The 19,123-nt window shown below is 40.0% G+C and overlaps 1 protein-coding gene across 3 annotated transcripts in view; it reads left to right on the plus strand.

Moving 5' to 3' along the window:
- RANBP3 (RAN binding protein 3) overlaps nt 1–19,123 on the plus strand; it is a 46,497-nt gene that overhangs the window by 21,062 nt on the left and 6,312 nt on the right. For 2 of the 3 annotated variants that reach the window (XM_051810663.1, XM_051810664.1), the window contains 12 exons: nt 360–563; nt 5,969–6,005; nt 6,094–6,177; nt 7,655–7,726; nt 8,874–8,939; nt 10,034–10,126; nt 11,197–11,300; nt 12,346–12,462; nt 13,044–13,147; nt 15,535–15,613; nt 16,490–16,592; nt 17,456–17,580. In XM_051810663.1, the coding sequence (XP_051666623.1) occupies nt 360–563; nt 5,969–6,005; nt 6,094–6,177; nt 7,655–7,726; nt 8,874–8,939; nt 10,034–10,126; nt 11,197–11,300; nt 12,346–12,462; nt 13,044–13,147; nt 15,535–15,613; nt 16,490–16,592; nt 17,456–17,580 (1,188 nt within the window). The remainder of the gene's footprint in view (nt 1–359; nt 564–5,968; nt 6,006–6,093; nt 6,178–7,654; nt 7,727–8,873; nt 8,940–10,033; nt 10,127–11,196; nt 11,301–12,345; nt 12,463–13,043; nt 13,148–15,534; nt 15,614–16,489; nt 16,593–17,455; nt 17,581–19,123) is intronic. The other variant, XM_051810665.1, reaches the window with a different exon arrangement.

The raw sequence follows: 19,123 nt of genomic DNA on the forward strand, positions 1-19,123 counted from the left end.
AATCTGGGGGTAAAAGCTATCAGCTGTCTTTAAGTGTTCAAGAGAAGGAGTTAAACTCCAGCAGCCCTGTGGCTGGCAAAGTGTTCTTTGCCGGGGACACAGATGATTTTGGCTAACTTTCAAAAAAGTGCATTTGCTCCACATGATGCTTTTTGTGGGGAGGGGAGGCTGAGTCAGCCAGCAGGTTGTTTACATAGTTCCTGTGTGTTTTAATTGGTGTCTCAGCAGCGAGCAGCTCCTCCTGCCACACCGTGAGAACAGCAGAACTTAAAGAGGGGTTAGCAGATGCTCTCAGTGGGACAACTGCTCTCTCATGTCGCAGCCTTGCACTGAAGGGACGTTGTCTTTTCTGCTCACAGTCCCCTGCAGAGCAAAAAGCTTTGTCGGATTCAGGCGAGGACCCCCGGGGAGAGGTTGAGCCCCTCCACCATGGTGTGGGTCATGCAGAACCAGCTGGTGAGCGCGACTCTGAGCACCCTGCTCCCACTGTGGCCTCAGTCAGTGCTGCCCTGAGGCCCGCTGCTGAAGCCCAGCTTGCTCCTATTCAACAAGAACTGGCAGGGGTAAGTGTCAACCTACCAAGTCCTTCTGCTGCTGAGGGGATTAGAGGAAAAAGTCCCTTCCACGCAGTGGAATCGTTACTGTTCGTTGTAGGCAGTGCAGCTCACTGTCTGTCTGGTTCTTTGATCTCAAGTGTTAGTCCTCTCTAAGTCCCTGTTCCAATTAGCAGAAATTAGATTTGTTTGGGTCTCACTAGTGTAAGACCTGTTTGGGTCTTACTAGTGTAACTCTAGAAGATGCCTCAAGTATTTTAAGATTTAGGGTGTAAACTGTGTGTTTGCTAAGGATGAGAGCACCTCTAAAAGAGTGAGAAAGTGCATCTGTATTTGTGGGATTTGCTTTAAGCAGTTAGAGGAGAGCTCTTTGTTCCATCTGAGCCATAATGCTGCAGCTTGACAAAGCCAGCAGTTAATACTGTGTTTCCACTGGATATAAAAGGAGCTTGTCATGACAACCTGTAAGGTACTTAATAGATTAAAAGCACCAAGAATCATACTGAAGCAGAACTTTTGAGTTTAAGTATTTGATGGGGGAGGAAGTCAGTACCTTGCGGTTGGAAAAGCTGTCAGAGCTCATAATTTAAGATTTTTCTACTGGTGGTGCAGCAAAATATTTTCTGGAAGATTAGATGACTAAATGGCTACTGCTGTAGAGTTTTTCAGAGCAATTTTAAGTGTTCCTAATCTTTCTGGTTGGTGGGCCATATTTTCTTGGTGCAGGGGAGTATTACTGGTCACTGTGACACCACATCCTAGGCATGTGCTCTTTGCTAGATCTTTGCCTGTTAAGGCTGCTCCACCCAATACCTGCACCCTTTTCTTGACTAGTTGGTTTGGGTTTGTTTTTTTTTTAATCCAAAAATGGGTCATCTCCAGTAAACCCAGTGCTGAATGGATTGTCATGACAAGGTGCAAATAGCTGTAGGTTGGGCACATTTCCATGTTCAGACTGTTGCTTGATGACCTGCTGCAGAAATCCTTCTGTTTCAGATTCTTTTGTGAAGATGAAATGTTTCGAGGACTAAAATATAGCTGGTCAACATAGTCACAGACTTTTATCTCAGTTTTCTGTCATTTGAGATTGCAGTGTTACTAGAACTGTCCAAGAGAACTGCATTAACCAGACTTTCAGGAAAACTGTAGCAAGTGGTTATCTTGGTCTTATTCTTAGCAGAAAATCTTACTCCAGTTAACCCAGTTCTGAAAGAAATTTAAAAACCAAAACTGCTGTTGGGGATTATATGCAGGAATTCGTGGCAGTACAGAACAACTGTCTCAGCATCCTTGAATTTGACTCCATTCAGTTAAATTTATGGAATTGTACAGTGCTCAGTAGGGGCATGTAACTGGCCTTCACGTGCACTGGCAAGCACTCTTCCAAGTATCCCAATTTCTTAGAGTGAAAGCATCTCTTATCTTGAAATACAGAGAAGGTTGGCACATCTTCAGTGTGCTTGTACTGATCTGCTGGAGCAGAAGTTTTCATGCAATCTTCCTAGGGCCCTGGGAAGATGGGTGAATTAAGACTGAAGAAGAGACACTACATATTTCTTGTTTACTTGGTATTGTTTGTACACTCAGACAGATATTTTTGCTAAGACTTGAACACGGTGTGGCCAGAGATACAGTCATATATAAGTGTACTCTTACAGCTTTCCCTGAATTACATTGGCCTTTTTTTTTTTACTTTACTCAAATTCTCCCTTCCTGTCCCTGTTTCTGTTCATTTATTGTGAATAAGCAAAACCAGACAAATTTCTTGAAGTTTTTAAGTTCTTCTCTCTTAGTTTGATGTAGCAACTGTGTGAGGAAGTAATGTTAGTAGTCTAGTTAATTATGGTCACTGGCACTTTTAAAAAGCAGTTGGTAGCATTTATAAAGGTAATTTCCTTAATTAGAAGTGTGTCAGAATTGTAGGAAGCTCTATTTAGAAATAATTGTAACATTCCTGTAGCTGGATTTCTAAAAGCAGGGGGAGGAGAGAGTAAGTGAAAGGTGGCTTCTGCTCTTAAATGAGAAAATTGTAGGTTGGATTTTGATGTTACTGGTTTAAGTGTCTCTTCAGCATCTAATTTCAAAGCACTGAATGGAGAGAAGTTGAGTCACCTCGGTGGTTCCTTGCAGGATGAGATGGTCCTGCCTTTTGTTTCAGTTGTACTTGTGTAAAGCAGGGATTGCTGTAACACAGACTGAGTAGGCTGGGAAGAGAGGCCTAAAACTGAAGAGGCTGAACTGCTGTTCACTGTCATTAACTGTAATTTGCTGGTTTTCCAGCCTGTCAGGTGTGTCATCCATATGTACCCCTGATATATTCCCCTGATTTTTGTCTAGTCTCCCCAGGTTCCTCTGAAGCAGCAATTCTGGCTGCAGTGGTAACTTGCTTTATTGTGTGGCTTCATCCAAAAGTGAAGCTTATCCAGTAGATGTGTGTCCCCACACTCCCACAGGATCTGCCTGTTTGTCCAAAGGTGCACAGCTTTCATCTCCCACAACTCTTGGACTAGGAAACAGGGAAATAACTCAGAGCAGATGCTCTGCTGTGCTTTGCCCTCAGTAGGGTCCAGAGTTGGGTTTGGATTTTGATGCCCACTGAACATGTGGTGGTACATTAGTTGTGCTTGTGTCAGTGAAATTACAGTGATGTGATGATCTGAGGCTTGTACTATACAGGTTTGGCTTTTTTTTTGGCTGTTATTTGAACATTGAGAGGACAACACGTATTAGTAACAACTTAAGAAGTTTTTGATGTTCAAGGGGAAACCACTGTTTTATTTTTAAGGATTTTTGCATATTGAGATCTGCAGTTCCATTCATGCAAATTTTTTACCAAACATTTTCCTTTTGCTCTCAGGATTTTTGATAAAAGTTGAAACAAGTTGCTGGTATCTGTGACAACACTTTCTGTGCAAAATAGATTTTTTTCCTGAGTTTGGATGCTGGTTGCTGAAATAGGTATTATATGATTTTCCACTTAAGCCTTATCTTTTGCAGAACTAATGTATGTTGACAAGGGCAATGACTAATAAGACCATCTTCTAGTACTGTGGACTAATTCACTGATTATATAGGAAGAGCCAGGGATGATCCAAATGCAGTATTAACACTGATAGATGTGTGTGAATGGAGGGGATTGTGTTCCAGAAGTGTCAGTAGCTTCTCATTCTCTATGCTAAAGGTTTCAAAAGTATCAACTGGGATGCTAATGAGGTAGCTATACTCTTAATGTAAAACAAACCAGAAAAGCTCTTCATTGCATAGGCAAAGTACAGGGGTTTTATTAACATTTAGTGAAATACTGACAGTACAGTACTGTCTGGGTTCTAAGTATATGCAGTGCTAAATAGAAAGTTTTGTGTTTTCTGGTATTCTTATGCACAGGGTACTCCTCAGATGTCAGTCCTGTGCAGACTTACCCAGTGCTGTTGTGTCTGGCTGCTCTCAGTGTCCAAGGGGCCGGGTCATGGTGTGGGAGGACCTTTGGGGCTGCTGAGGGTTCTGCCTGCAGGCTGCAAGCTCTGAAGTGAGACTGTGTGAAGAGCAGGTGTCTGTCTGCATGTCCTGGGGCAGGGTTGGGATGAAAGGGTAGTGTTGGACTAGGGAGAAGGTCCAGTATGTCAAGAGCTTTCTGAAAGGAAGGTGTAGCCAGGCAGGTGTTGGTCTGTTCCTCCAGGTGACAAGTGACAGGACCAGAAGAAACGACCTCGAGTTGAAGGTTTAGGCTACAGGCTGGGGACAGAGGGGCTGGAGAGCAGCCAGGCAGGAAGGGAACTGGGAGTGTGGATGGACAGGGAGCTGAGCATGAGCCAGAGTGTGCCCAGGTGGCCAAGAAGGCCAATGGATCCTGGCCTGGCTCAGGAACAGGGTGGCCAACAGGTCCAAGGAAGTGATTCTGCCCCTGGACTCAGCACTGGTGAGGCCACCCCTGGAGTGCTGTGTCCAGTTCTGGACCCTCAGCTCAGGAAGGACATGGAGGGGCTGGAGCAGGTCCAGAGGAGAGCAACGAGGCTGGGGAAGGGACTGGAGCACAAGTGCTGTGAGGAGAGGCTGAGGGAGCTGGGGGGGCTCAGCCTGGAGAAGAGGAGGCTCAGGGGAGACCTCCTCACTCTCTACAACTCCCTGACAGGAGGGGGGAGCCAGGGGGGGGGTTGGTCTCTTCTCCCAGGCAATGATCAGTAAGACAAGAGGGCTGGGTCTTCAGCTGTGCCAGGGCAGGTTTAGGTTGGAGATTAGGAAGAATTTCTTTCCAGAGAGGGTGCTCAGCCCTTGGAATGGGCTGCCCAGGGAAGGGGTGGATTCTCCATCCCTGGAGGTTTTTAGGATAAGACTGGATGTGGCATCAGTGCCATGGGCTGGGAACCACAGCGGGGTTGGATCAAGGGCTGGACTTGATGATCTCAGAGGTCCCTTCCAACCCAGCTGATTCTATGATTCTATGCTATTAGGAAATACCTGTTCCCCAAAAGGGTTGTGCAGCCCTGGAGTCCTCATCCCTGCAGGGATTTGTGTGAATGTGGCACTTGGGGACATGGTTCAGTGGTGGGCATGGCAGTGCTGAGGAGATTATTGGACTCGGTGATCTTACAGGTGTTTGCTAACCTAAACATTCCTATGATTGTAAAAAGGGTTTGTAATGACATAAAAGTGCTAGTGCTGCCCTGGTCACCTTCCAGAGTGGAAGGAATGCATCGTGGGATTACATTTTGCAGGAGTAAGGGAGACTCTATTGGCTGAGGAAGTAAGAGGAAAGAGACTAGAAATCCTCAGAAAAGATGTAAAACCTTTGTTCAAACATCACATTTTTGAATGTTTTGATAGTTGGCAGCCTGTGGTGCTTTCTTTTTTGTTCCTGGTACTGTGGAAGATGTTAGGAGACTATCCATTGCTAATTCCAATGAAAATACTGTTGTACTGCTTTATAGAGTGTGCTTTCAAAGACATTCCTCCAGTGCTGTCACTTTTTTGAAGGAACTAATGTCACTTAGAGTAACTAGAGAAAGTGCTTTGGAATGAACTTCCAAATAATAGGTATGTTTATGTTGAGCTTGAAACTTCTATGATATTTTTAAAATCAAACCAAATTTGAAAACTGTCATTTTCAGATTTACACTGTATAGAAAATATAACTGTAATAATTGTTACATAGTCCCTAAGGATATTAGTGCTTGGATATAAATCTTCAGGAATCTTATTTGTAAATGAGATATTTTGAATTAATTGTATTTAATAGTATCTGAATAGAACTCAATATGCCTACATGTAAATCATAGAAATAATGCTTTGACTTGAGTGTATGTCATTGACAGTAAAGCAAAAATCTCCAAACTGATTATTAACTCGTTTGGATCAATCCAAAGAGACTGAAATGTTCAGTATGTGACTTTTGTTTCATCACTGTAATCTGATTTCAGAGATCAGCAGATGGATCAAGTCCAGAAGATGGAGATGGTAAGAGATTTTACTGTAAGATTAAAAGCCACCACCATGTGTCTTGTTGGAATATTGTGCATTTTCTCTAACTGCTTTTTTTCTGCAGAATCTGATCGAGAGGATGGAAATTACTGTCCACCTGTAAAACGTGAGAGAACTTCATCCTTAACTCAGTTCCCTCCTCAGTCAGGTAAATGTTGCTGTGATATTATATACAAGGTTTCCTTCTTAGGCCTTTTATTTTTCCAGTCATGGTAGCAGTCTTAGTGCTGTCTGCTGTGCTTTGTCTTAAGACCACAGCAACCATGTACTCTCTATTTCTCTGTGGTCCACATTAGCAAATTTGGTGAAGCCCAAAGAAATTGAGAAATAGTTTTTAAAAAATATTTTTTATCTCCAAGTTTATATATATTTGTCTTTTCAGCTTTTAATCTTGTGCTGTTAAATTGAAGAATTAACCAGAAATCTTTTTTGATTTGTTGTGATCAGGTTGCTCCTTAACAAATTTGAATTTCTTAGTTGCTCTGCTGCCAGGAAATCTTCCAAGTCTTAGCTTGTGCTTGTTCTAGTGCTTTTCTCTTTTCTCCCATCCTTTTTAAAATGGAGAGGATTTAGTGCATCCCTGAAACACAAGAGAGAATGATCACAGCCCGTGTGTGTGCACAGTCAGGGCAGTGAAATCATTGGGGTAAATTTGTGCACAGAAATGGTCATGTTTCATATTTGTTCACCCACAGGAACAATCTCTTAAGATTTCTGTCTTCTCCACAGATAATATGAAGGTTTTAGCTTTGGTTGAGGATTATTTTAGTTAAGACATGTCAGTGTTTGAGGCAGATTTGGAGACTTTGCTACTTTATTTCCACTGTCTTAGTTGAAATAAAGGAGATGAGAAAAGCATCTCATCAAAAGGAGAGAACAGTAAAAAAATATTCCTCTTGCATGCAGCACATTCAGGAGATGTGACTAAAAGGTGAAAGCCTGGTTATTTTGCTTTTAGTGTTAAAGAAGGAAGTGACTATGGAATTTAAAATCTAGTTGCTGATATTTTATGGGCATGGTGTTCTCATATCTTGACTGGATATGGGCATTTATTCCCTGATTCACTTGTTCTTTTCTGATGTGTGTTGTCAAGAAGTGACAGCTTGGATTGGAATTGCAGCTTCCCTAAAGGCCTCTTTGAATATTGTTGACATTGTTTGATGGCTTTGATTTCCAGAAAATCTTTCACTCTCCCAACTTCTTAATTTTTTTGTGGGGTTATGTTTCTCTCCAGAATAGGGAAGTTTTACTTGTATGAAACATGTGTCATGTTTAAGGCAGACAATAATAAAAAGAGAGAAGAGGGAATTAAAGGAAAGAAGCAAATATGAAAAAGAATTGCCTTTTAATTATAAAGAGCAAATGCTGCATCTTTTAGTACAACTGTGTTCAGAGGTGAGATTCCTTTCTCTTTTCAAAACACTTAAGCTTTTTCCACAGGACAATGACTTGTTGACTCCTTTGGCTAGAATACTGTTTTAGTTTAGAAGAAATTAAAAAAAAAATAGAACAAATTACTAGAAAAATCATTTTCCATTTGAAGCCTTGATACATCTGGGAACAGGTTTATAATTAAAAACAACATACACAACTTCCCTTAATTTTTTCCTTTTCTTTGACTGCAGTAACAAAGAACAATGTCTTTATGCCATCAAGCTTCTGTGAACCCTCTACAGGCAATTCTGACTCAGAACCAGGTGAGCTTCCTCATTTTTCTGCTTTTTTCTCGACCTGTTGTCAATTTGTCACGATCCAAAGCACTCTGAAACTTCAGAAGTAAGACTTTGTCTGTGAGATTGGACGTGGTGATGGTTCTGATCTTGGAGCTGTTATCTTGCTCACTTCATTGTTTGACTTCATCCTTGCTGGAGGTAATTAAAATAAGAAATAGGAAAAGTGTTGCATGCTTTGTGAGTGATGATAGAAGGCTGCAATATGATTTTCAGGAAATCTTCATTTATTGACTTTGCTTTCTAATACAGAAGAACAATATTCCAAAACAACCATGATCTATGGTCATAGTGATGTTCAGCCATGACCTGTGAGCCCTGTGTTGCCAGAACTGCTGATTTTGTCAGTCCCATTCTGGTTCAGTGGTGTTGGTGTTGCTGTGCTGCACATCAGTGTTTTAGGATTAACTGGCATGAGGATAACCAAGCACAGTGGGATTGTAAGGTGCTGGGTTGTCTTATTCTGAGCACAGACATTATGCCCCTAAAAGGAAAAAATTATAATTATTCTTTTTAAGTTCTTAAGAACTCAATTTTTAATAGCTGTGGATTTATGAATATTTTGAGATTTTGGTGTTTTATCTAAAAACCCTAACTGTGGTGAGTGCAAGCAAAGGAATTTCCTTTACCTTCATACTGTAAAAGCACTCAGTAAAAGCTAATGGAATTATAAGAAACTAATGTTAAGCAATGAAATTTAACTTCTGGTAACTAGCAGTTGGGTGCTTGTTAGCACCCATGTTCAGTCATACTTCTGATTGTCCTTTCTTTAGTTTGATTCTCACCTAAAACCTCTATTAAGTCCTTCACAGGAGGAGCTCCATTTCTCTTGTGAACACAGTCTTTTTCCCGTTCTCCTGAAAAAAAAAGACCTGAATTTTTTGCTTGCAACAACTTGTTTGTCTGTAATGTGTGTTGGATGTGATGATCACTGGAAATTCAGATTTCTTTTGGAAGAAGAGAATTTCTTCCTCTGGAAATCTCCTGATGGCTTTGGATATGTATAGAACTTGTGGGTTGTTACAACAGGGAAAACACGAGGAATATTGTGACTGCATGGGATGTTTGTGGTATGTTACAGCTTTGTCCTTGTAACTTTTTGTTTTGCTTGCAGAGGAGAAGAGCAGTGGATTCCGGCTGAAGCCACCGATACTTATCCATGGTCAGGCACCCAGTGCAGGTGAGTTCACTGCTCTCTGCAAGAGCTCAAAGAAACCAGTTCAGGCATTTTATTTTGTGGTTTCTCCAACCTGCTATTGTAAGGTAGTATTGTGGTGCCTGTTCTGCACCACAGGTTGACTGTGACTGAGTCTCCTGTTTGCTGATGTAGAACCAGCCATAAATATTACAGACATAAATATTACAGCTCCTTAGGAGTTTGAGGGGGGAAAAAAAAACCAAAACTATTTAGGTAATGGAAATTATTATTACATATGGATATGAAAACTTTATTTCACTTGCAGGAAGAATTATAAATTTAAGAAAGGAACAAACTTTTTTGAGCTGACCTGTGAACGTTTGAACTTAGGATAGTTGTTATATTTTGTTGTTGTCATGTCCTCACTGCTATGAGTGAGTTCTCTTGCAGTATTATGTTGGATCAAGAGTGTTCAGTGAAGAAAACTGAACCTTCTGGGATTGCCATAACCTTCTAGAGCTGATGTTATGATGTTTGGGATATTTTTATTAGGTTGCTTAAGGTCAGCTGGCTTTTTGAATCATAGCAGAATTAGAGTTGTAGTGCTGTGTGTCTTGCTATAGCAAACCAAAGAGGCCAGGTTAATTCAAAGAGCCAAAAAGTTATTAAACAACACAGCTCAACTATTACACTACTAATACATTTCTTTGTATGAAGAAAAAAAAAAATCTTTTACCAGTATCTGGAAATTACTCAAATGCTATGAGAAGAGAAGAGTTGGAATGTGTAGTTGAATAAAATGTCAGTGCATAAATAGGATTACTGGTGTACTGTGCATTTCTCCTACACTTTGGCTTTTATTTCTGAGTCAGTAGTAAACTCTCCTTCTGTGCTTTCCTGGGTAGAGAATATATTTTAAAGTGTCTTTTAAGGCTATGAAGTAGTCTTCTCTATGTGGGACTAATTCTATTCTGAGGCTGAGTGAGGGATGGAAAAGAAGGGAGAAGAGACTCTTTTCTGATGTCTGTTCTTTCATTGTATGTTCTTTTGGAAGCAGTTACAGAGAAGCTTAGATGAAGCTGAACTTTTCAACTTTAAAGCTTTATAGCTCTTGAAAAAAAACTTTGCCCTTGCAGGTCTCCCCAGCCAGAAGCCGAAGGAACAGCAGCGCAGTGTGCTCCGTCCAGCAGTGTTACAGGCCCCACAGCCCAAAGCTTTCTCACAAATGGGTAAAGAATGCTTCTGCTTTCTAGAACACAGTCAGGAGAGAACAGAAATCTTCAGTCTGTTTAATGTAGTGCTTTGGTTTTACTCAACATCCACCTAGTTTTTCTAGGTTTCTCCTTTCAGAAGGGAAACATCTTAAATGTCAAGTGTGTCTGTTACAAAAGGGGTAACACAGTGGAACTTTCAGGTCTTGTGGAAGACAACTGTCTGACATTGCCAGGCCTCTGACTTTGGTGTAGTCCATGTGGTTTTGGAATAAAAAGCCTTCTAAGTGTGTGCACTCAAATGACAGACAGCACTGACCATGGTGTAATGAGCTATCACCAATAACTGATCAGCAGTAAAGTGCCTAAATTGCTGAGAGGTGCCCCTGGGCTTGTGGACCATTTTGGAGTTGTGACTTGGAGATAGAATTTTAATTCTTAAGTTTGATCATTCATGTAATGTTGTATGGTTATGGAATCTGATAGAGCTGATGGAAATAGGCATGATTAAAGACTGTAAGTTAAAGCAGAAAAACTGTTGGAAGTGTCCATGTCTCCTAAATTCCATGTTTCCCCAGCCCGATGCCTTTTGTTTTGTGGAATTTTGGTTGAACAGAAAAAGTGAATAACTTCAGTTAATTGTCAATCTGGCATAGAAGCAAACATTTCTAGCTTGATTTCTTGACATGTCTGCTGGCACAGATTGGACTCTACAGAAAACTTAGTATTGGAGTAGATTTTCAGTGTGAGTTCAGTATGTGAGCAGGTGAATCAACCTGAAGATGAACCTTCTTTTGAACAGTATTAGATTGGAGCAGGGTGATGCTTGAAGTTGTATGTATTGAAGCCCTTGCAGCATTTGATTGATTAAATGACTGTTTTTCTGTGTTTGAAATTTTGATTCTGCTAAGAACTGCTGAACTTTGGTCCTTTATGTCTTTTGCAAAATACAATGGGAGCTCTCTAGTTTGCATTGCAATGTTTCGTGGACTTAAAAGAGAAAAACTGCATGCAATTTGCATTAGAAAACTTTTAGGACAGTCTAAATATCTAGTGAATTTATGTGATTTTCTCTTTCCTTGTTGCAGTTCTCAGCAGTGGCACTAATGGTGTAAATATCCTGCCAGATTCTGCAGCCACATCAGAATTACCAAGTGATGCAACACTGAAAAGTTCTGACTCTGAAGAGAAGGTGAGTTAGAGAAGGAGACTCAGAGTAACAGACTTAAATATTCTCTGAACAGAGTAAAAACCCAGCATCAGTAAATGAATTCCCTACAAGAAATGGAGAGTGCAGGTAATGAGAGGCTGAAAAGCCTCACCTAGAACAAAAGACATTGAAGTGCATCAAAAGTTGTTTATTTACTATCTTGAAAGAAAAGTAATGAAATATTTCCTTCCAGTTCTGTGCAGTGTATCCAGTCCTTCCCTTCCCTGTGGGTTTTGAGCTAACCATTGGCATCTGAAGATCCTGACTGATAGTATGGGGAGGATGTTTGGGGATTTTGAGTGTGGGTTTTTTGATGCCACATTGATCACAGAAGTAGTATTGCTTAGTGCAAGAGTATGGAACAGTTCACTTGAAATTCAAGTCTCAATCCTGAATATCCAAGCAGAAACACTTGCAGTGTGCCCTGCTTTTTAAGGTTTGGTGAAAGACTGCTGCCATAACTGAGGAATGATAAGTAAATTCCACACATGGAGTATGAAAACTTTGTGGGACATGCTTGTTACTGCTCTATACATCATTAGGGAGAACCTCTTTGTGCTTTTGACATCCAAAAGTCCTCTTAACTTTTTTAACCAACTGACCTGGGAGAAAGTTTTTTGATAGAAGAAAGCCCTTAAATCTGGATGCTGAGGATTTCTGAAGGCTCAATATTAAATGGGATAAAACTTCATGACTGAATTGCAGTTTTACCAAGGAATGTGGTGGGATATTCTTCACTGTCTTGGCATGTGTAATCAGCTTTGTCTGCCTGAAGCTTTCTAGAACAGGTGGAAGTTACTTGAGTTCATGCAGTAGTTGTGTTAAATGCTGGAGTCTCTCCAGAATATTTTTTAAGAAAAACACTCTAAACATCAACAGCTACGTTATTTTAAATGCAAAACTTGCCTTGTAGCTCTTGAGGTGTTGTTGGCTTATCATTGTAAATGAGTGTGTGACTCACCATGTCATAATGTGTTTTTATTTAAAGAAGCTCAAATACCCAGGCTGCATTTTTCCATTTCTTTAGGCAGGAGAATGTCAGAAAAAGGAGTCCAACAATGCTTCAGATAACAGCTGTGAGAAGGCTGAACTAAATGCACAGCAAGCATTTGTATTTGGGCAAAACTTAAGAGACAGAGTCAAGGTAAACACGTTTGTTCTCTTGACTAAGTTTGTGAAGTACTTTGAAGCTCCAGGGTTAAAACCTCCATGTATATATGTAAAATTAAAAGTTGTGAACATAGGTTGACTATTTAATAAAACTAGTCTTAGACATTTAATAAATTAATTAATTCTGTTAAGTATTAATTCTGTTAAATAGCATAAGAAACTTTTTCAAAATAAATGCATCTACTGCAGTCATAAGTAACATCTAAAACTCAGTGCAATGTACTGTTTTCTCTTACCTTTTGAGTCAGAATTAAGTTGAAATGCAATCCTAAAATGCTCCAAGACTTCACAGAAAAGGTGAGAAAAGAAAAACAGGGCTGCCTGGGCTCAGACCTGTGCATGGAATAACTGAGTAGGATTGTTAGTCCCTCCTGTTGAAGGCAGATTTGCGCAGGTTTCGTGGCATAAAAAAAGGAAGTGTAATACTGGGGCACAGGCTTATATTGTTTTATTGCAGAAAGCATTTTTGGGTGGAACTTTGTCCTTAGAAAGAATGAGTTGAAACATTTGTGGTCAGTAATTAAAACTGGGAATGTCTCCTTGTGCCTTTCCCAGCTGGGAGATGAGAGCGACGAAAGCGCCGACGTGCAGAACTCTGGCCTGCCCACAGCAGATACACCTTCTGCCACCAACTACTTCCTACAGTACATCAGTTCCAGGTGAGACTACAGGAAAACCTGTAGGGCAGTTCTCCTTACTCTTGATTGGAAATTCTTGGTGATTCTGCTCTTTATGGGGTGCAAGGTTCAGACTGGGTCGTGGGAAGCCAGGCTGCTGAAGAATGCAGTGACACTCTTCAGATCTGGGGAAATCCTCAGTCTTATCTGGTCAAGGGAGATGCTTTTGATACCATTTACATGACCACAGCCTCACCAAAGACTCTTCAGAAAAGTAACAAGCATAAGATGGGAGAAGTCTTCTCTCATGATTAGAAAGGAACAGTGATGGAATAAATTGGAGCTCCCAGTAGAATCCTGCAGAGATCTGTGCTGCATTTGTGGTGTTCAATATGTTTCATACATGATATTGGTAAAGGGAAGCATAGTTTAAAAAAATTATTTGTTCATGGTAGTGTCGTGGTTTGAGACCCCCAAAAATCCAATTTCCAAGTCCAAGCCTCCCTCCCACAATTTGTTGCAGTGCAAGAGGTTTTTTTCCAGACATAACACAAGACTCACCACAGGTAGTAAACTTTTCAGAGCAGTGTAGAGGGCCTGTGTGAATAAGCAGGAACCTAACTGTTGGAAGTCTTTGAGAGAATTTCTGATCAGGCAGTAGCATCAGAAGAAATATGATGCAGGCATAGGAAAAGTGAGGCAGCTAAAGGAGAAAACTGCTAATTCTGTCTGCAGTGATGAACTCTGAGCTGACAGCCTTCACTTGAGGCTAAGGTAGCAATACAGCTCTGTGAAAATGCTAGCTTAGTAGTGGTCAAAAATATCAAGTAATACACAGAAATAGTAGAAAACAGAAAACTAATATCTTACAGAGCTGTGAATTCAGGTAATAACTGGAAAAGCATGAGGGGAAATCCTGCCAAGAGTGATGGAGTAGAACAACATCTTTGTTCCTGGAGCAAGCTGAAATGTCTGAGGCCATGAAAAAATTGTAGGAAAAGCACCAATGCATGTTTGCTTTGTCCTTATATTCTGCATTTTTAAGACCTGTTGTTCACTATGAAGTAGGCAGTAGGCAGTTTTGCAGTCAATGAACTTTTGATGCTGAACTTTTCAGGTGGTGCACACAAGAGGTAGGGAACACATTTACCTCTGGATGCCAGGTCAATGCCTTTCCAAGAGACACAGATTTGTTTAATCAGATTTGGCAGACAATAACTGCTAATATGTGGGCTTCAAATACTAGAATATTTTTTCATATTTTTCAACTCATATGACATCTACCATCATAATTCATTTGAGTCTTCACTTTGGGAGGATTTATTCATTGTGGGTCAATTGCCAGAAACCTAATTTTGGACTTGTCTTAGAAAAAATAAAGTGTCTGTAAGGGGAGTTGGCCCTAATTTTCAGCTGGGATGGCAAAGCATTAAGGTAATGGACTGGTAAAAGGAGATTCCTCCCATTGTGTAACAGTATCAGTCCTTTAAAAATTGTAAATGTACTGGGTCACAGGGCAGATACCAGTAGGTCATACTGAGTTAACATTTGGAGCTCAGAACTGTGGCATTTAATTCCCTTAGTAGGTAAAACTCTCTTCCCCTGAGGATCTTCTTATTCAGAAGTATGAACTCTACATGTACAATTTAAAGGTTTGTTTGGTTTCACTTGAATGATGTAGTGACAGATGTGCCCCCATTTTCCAAACTTTGTGAAATGCAAGTAGGCTTGATTTGAGTGGTCTGTTTATTCACTTCCTGAGCTTGTTGGTGTCTTCCTGGTGGGAAGGCAGATGAACAGTGACTTAAGTCTTTTGAGTCTGTAAAAGAGTAGAACTGTTGTCCTTCCTAAATGGGATTTAAAATCTCTTAATAACAATAACAATGGGAGGAGGATGCTTATTCTGTAAGGAAGGAGTAAAGGCTGAGATTTGATTGTGAAACTTCTTGGAGAGGCTGGGGTATTGCAGCTAGTCTAATAAAAGGCATTACTTATCCCTGCTACCTTTGTTTCAGTTACTGTATTGGAAGTGCATTTGTTTCAGTTCTTTTCCTTTCTGAAAAAAATTAACCTAAAAAAAATGTAGTAGTTCAAGTTTATGCATGTAGAATACTGGTTTTGAAAGAGTATGTTATGATTAAACAGTAAGGCCTCACTTAGCATTCAGCATTGCTTCATATGTAATTAGTTATCTGAAGTGAAAGATCTTAACAAAATCTTTGGTCATCATTTGGAGTGAATTGTTTTTCTGTAAAACCAGTATGTGCTCTCATGTTACTAAGTTGAATTAATTTTTACCTATGCTTGTATCAACCAGTGCTTAATTTTTTTAAAACTAGTGACAATCACTCTGAGGAATTTTGTCAGCAGAAGATAAGAGAGAATTTTCTGTCTTATAAAACCTGTTTTGTTTGTTGCCTTTTTTTCAGTGTAGAGAACTCTACAAACAGTGCAGATGCATCGAGCAACAAGTTTGTTTTTGGACAGAACATGAGTGAGCGAGTCCTAGTGAGTATCCACTGTGTATGATGTGTTGTTATTTTGCAAGTAGTTTGTTATGGATTCTCACCATAGGAATTTCGAGAGCCTTTAATTGTACTTGTCATTTGAGGATGGTTTTTTTCAGTGGTTTCCCTTGTGGGTAACTTTGAGTGCAGCCTGGGGAGTTCATTATGAGCCATTGTCTGCCCTGCAGGGCTCTCCAAGGACTTCCCTGCCAAGCTCTCTGTGTGAGGAGATTCAGTGCCCTCTCTGCCATGCACGTGGCTCTTGTGCCCAAGCACTTTATGGCACAGCTTGTTGCTTTAAATGGCTGTCCCAGAATAACTATGGGAGGGTGTTTTATGTTTGTCCTCAAAATCGAGAGCAGGTCAGTTCCTGGACTCCCCTCAGGATGGAGTTTAAAGTTAAGCAGTAAGGCAGCTGCCTCAGGACTGAGGTGTGATTCAGAAAGTTCTGTTTATTATGTACCAGCCTAAGGAATAATTTCTAGTACCTCACTATTTCCTGTTGTTGTTTTTATTGCTGTACTGGAACAAAATGGAAGCATTTAATGCTGAGCACTCATACCTGTCTAACTGTGTAGCAGGGAGTTCATTCAGCTATGCCATGAGCTGAACTGTAACTGAAATTGGCTTGCTTTGTTAAACATAGCTTCAAAATAAATGTTGAAATTTGGTTTCAGTTCAAGGGAAGACAATTTGAACTGGTTTTCAGCTCCTTTGAATTCCATGGCTGGGGTAGCAGGATGGCTTTTACTGTGAAAGCTTTTGTCTGTCAGGCTTTCCTTTTGCAGTGGGGCTTCCCTCAGTAACTGACCATTAGTCCTGTTCAGCAAAATAAGTGTGTGTTTTCTCTCTTTTGTTTACCTCCTTTTTGTGATAGAGTCCACCAAAATCAAATGAAGGTAGTACAGAGAGTAATAAGGAGAATGCTGCTACAGAGTCTGGGTCTGAATCGTCTTCTCAGGAGGCCACGCCAGAGAAAGGTGAAAAACAAACTATAACTTTGGGAAGGGTAGTTAATCCATGTTTAAGTTATTGTAGTTTTCAATATCTTGTTACTTTTCAAAAATGTAACATTTTTATGTTGCCTTTACTGTCTCCAGAGACACAGGGTGGGTGTGGGAGGTGCTGGATGCTGTAGATTCTCTTATATTAAGCATGTACTGTCTTGTTCATGGTCATTTGGTGGTATTGGGAGTATCTTTAGCAGAGTGAAAGTGGAGGGAATTAACAGAACTGGTACTGGGACCAGAGTGTAGAAGAAACGTGGCAAACCTTTTTTTTTTTTTTTTAACAATTCTGTTGTATTTCCATTAACTGAACATCTGAGTCCAATGTGCATTGCATTGAGTGGGTGCACCATACATTGCTTGAACTCAAAACTCTTTGCTGGATTCTAGACTTATGTGGCTTCAAATTGGCAAGATTTTATGGAAATTCTGGGAACTGTGGGTTTTCCTCAGCAAACTGCCTGCAAGCCCAAAGAAAAGTGGAAAATGAGTTGTGCTGTCCCTCTGTAGGCACATGGCTGGCAGCAGGATCAGCCCTGCTGGAGCACATACAGATATGCAGTTGTCCATGCAAAGGTTTTGAAATATTGTGTGTAGGAGCAGAAATTTTGATTACTTAACTCTTCAGTCCCTTGTGTCTTGTGCTTGTAAAGCAAGTATTAAAAGACAAGCTTTGATTTCTGCTTAAAATTTCCATCCTTTTTCACGTGTTCTAGTAAGGTCTGTCTTCTGTACTTTTCAAAACTTCTCAGAGTTCTGGTAGACTTGTGTGAGACCTTTATAAATCTTATGAAATTACATGCTAATCATTCTCAGACTCTCAAAATGTTGTCCAGCTAATAATATTTCAGAATCACTGGCAGAGTCTGCAGCAGCCTATACTAAAGCCACAGCAAGGAAGTGTTTGTTAGCCAAGGTAGAAGTGATTACTGGGGAGGAAGCTGAAAGTAACGTCCTACAGGTAAGGAACAGAGTGGGGAGGAGCTCTGAGTGTGTGGGGATTCATGTGGATGTCCAGTGAATCCACACCATCTGATTCCCTACAACTCAGCCTTCCTCTGTGTCTTTAATGTACTTTCTTGTGTTAAAATGCAAAATTTAGATATTTATTATCAGATCCTTACTTGTTATCTTGTAATCTGTTGTTTCTTAATTTCCTCTTTCTGAATAAATTTTAGTGTGTAAACCATCCAGGTGGCTTTTCCTGGTGATTTTCCTGAATCAATCACACAGAAGCTTCTGTCTCATACAGCACAACTATTTGAAGAAAATTTAAGTGAACTAAATATTTTAAAGTTCTTTCTAATTGTTGTACTACTGAAGATTTTTTTTTTAAAACTTAGAATCAACTATTTATGGCAGCAGTCTGGTTTCTTGCAAAGCAGAAACCATACCACAGCATTTGGAACTTGTCTTGAGGTATTTAATTGAATTAGTGATGTTTTGGAAGGCTATTTGGTCATGACTTAAGACTCCTGTTTTTAACTGTGATTTATTTAGCATTGTAGTTATTCATTAACTTAAATATACTTATTAACTCTAGTATATCCTTAAGAAGAACATACAAGGTTTTCGTGTAAAATGAAGTGGTATATGAATTATTTTCTCTTCTCTCTTTATCCTCCAATTATAGTTGTTTTGGTTTTTTTTTCTTGAGATATTTTAAGTTTCTCAGCATTTTGAACTCTGTTCTTTTTTAAGGACAGATTTTTGTTCTTAGACATGCTGCCTATTCTGACACCAAACAGTTGCACTGTGTCAGTAACTAATGTGTATCAGTTACACTTGTATTATCTTGCAGAAAATGATCATCTATAATGTTAGTCTTCTTTGACTTCTTTTTACCAGACATGAATGCTCTTTAAATAGTTCTGCTGGTACTTCTGTTTCTGTGTAATTCAGAAATGTCTGGATGCTTCACATAATTGAACAAGACACTGAAGAGATGAGGCTCCTGTTTCACTTAGGAAAACCACAGCTTTTAGCAGCTGTACACTTAATAGAGGACTGAGCTGCATAAATTTTGTAACTTAACAGAAGTTTGGCAAGAGATCTGTTCTTTTTGCCCTGTGAAATGTAGTGCACTTGAATTCCAAGTGGGACTTGTACGTACAGAACTATGTTAATGTTGCAGAAACAGAGTATGCAGAGCTAGATGTCCTGGGGTGGAGAAAATAAGAGATAGAGGGAATGAAAATGGGAGTATCTCCTCCACCTAGTGCATGCAAGTTGTGGGGAACTTGAGGGGTGACAGTTTGAGCTCTGAAATCTCAGCAGTGACAGTGCAGATGGGTTAGAGGTGGGGGTACAGAGCAGACATGTTCAGCAGGGAAGAAAAGTGGAGCTTGTATGGAAGAAGGAGCAATCCTACCATTTGAAAAAACTTGAATTTTCTAACTAATGAACCCTGCAGGGAGGTAGTAGAAATACCTCAATTACTCATGACTTTGTGTGGGTCAGGCTTTATGAATTGATCACGAGCTAACATGTTTCTTCATCCTTTT

Source organism: Manacus candei, unplaced genomic scaffold, assembly GCF_025592945.1.
Source record: "Manacus candei isolate 608988 ecotype Guabito, Panama unplaced genomic scaffold, ASM2559294v1 h1tg000078l, whole genome shotgun sequence".
NCBI classification, from domain to species: Eukaryota; Metazoa; Chordata; class Aves; order Passeriformes; family Pipridae; genus Manacus; species Manacus candei.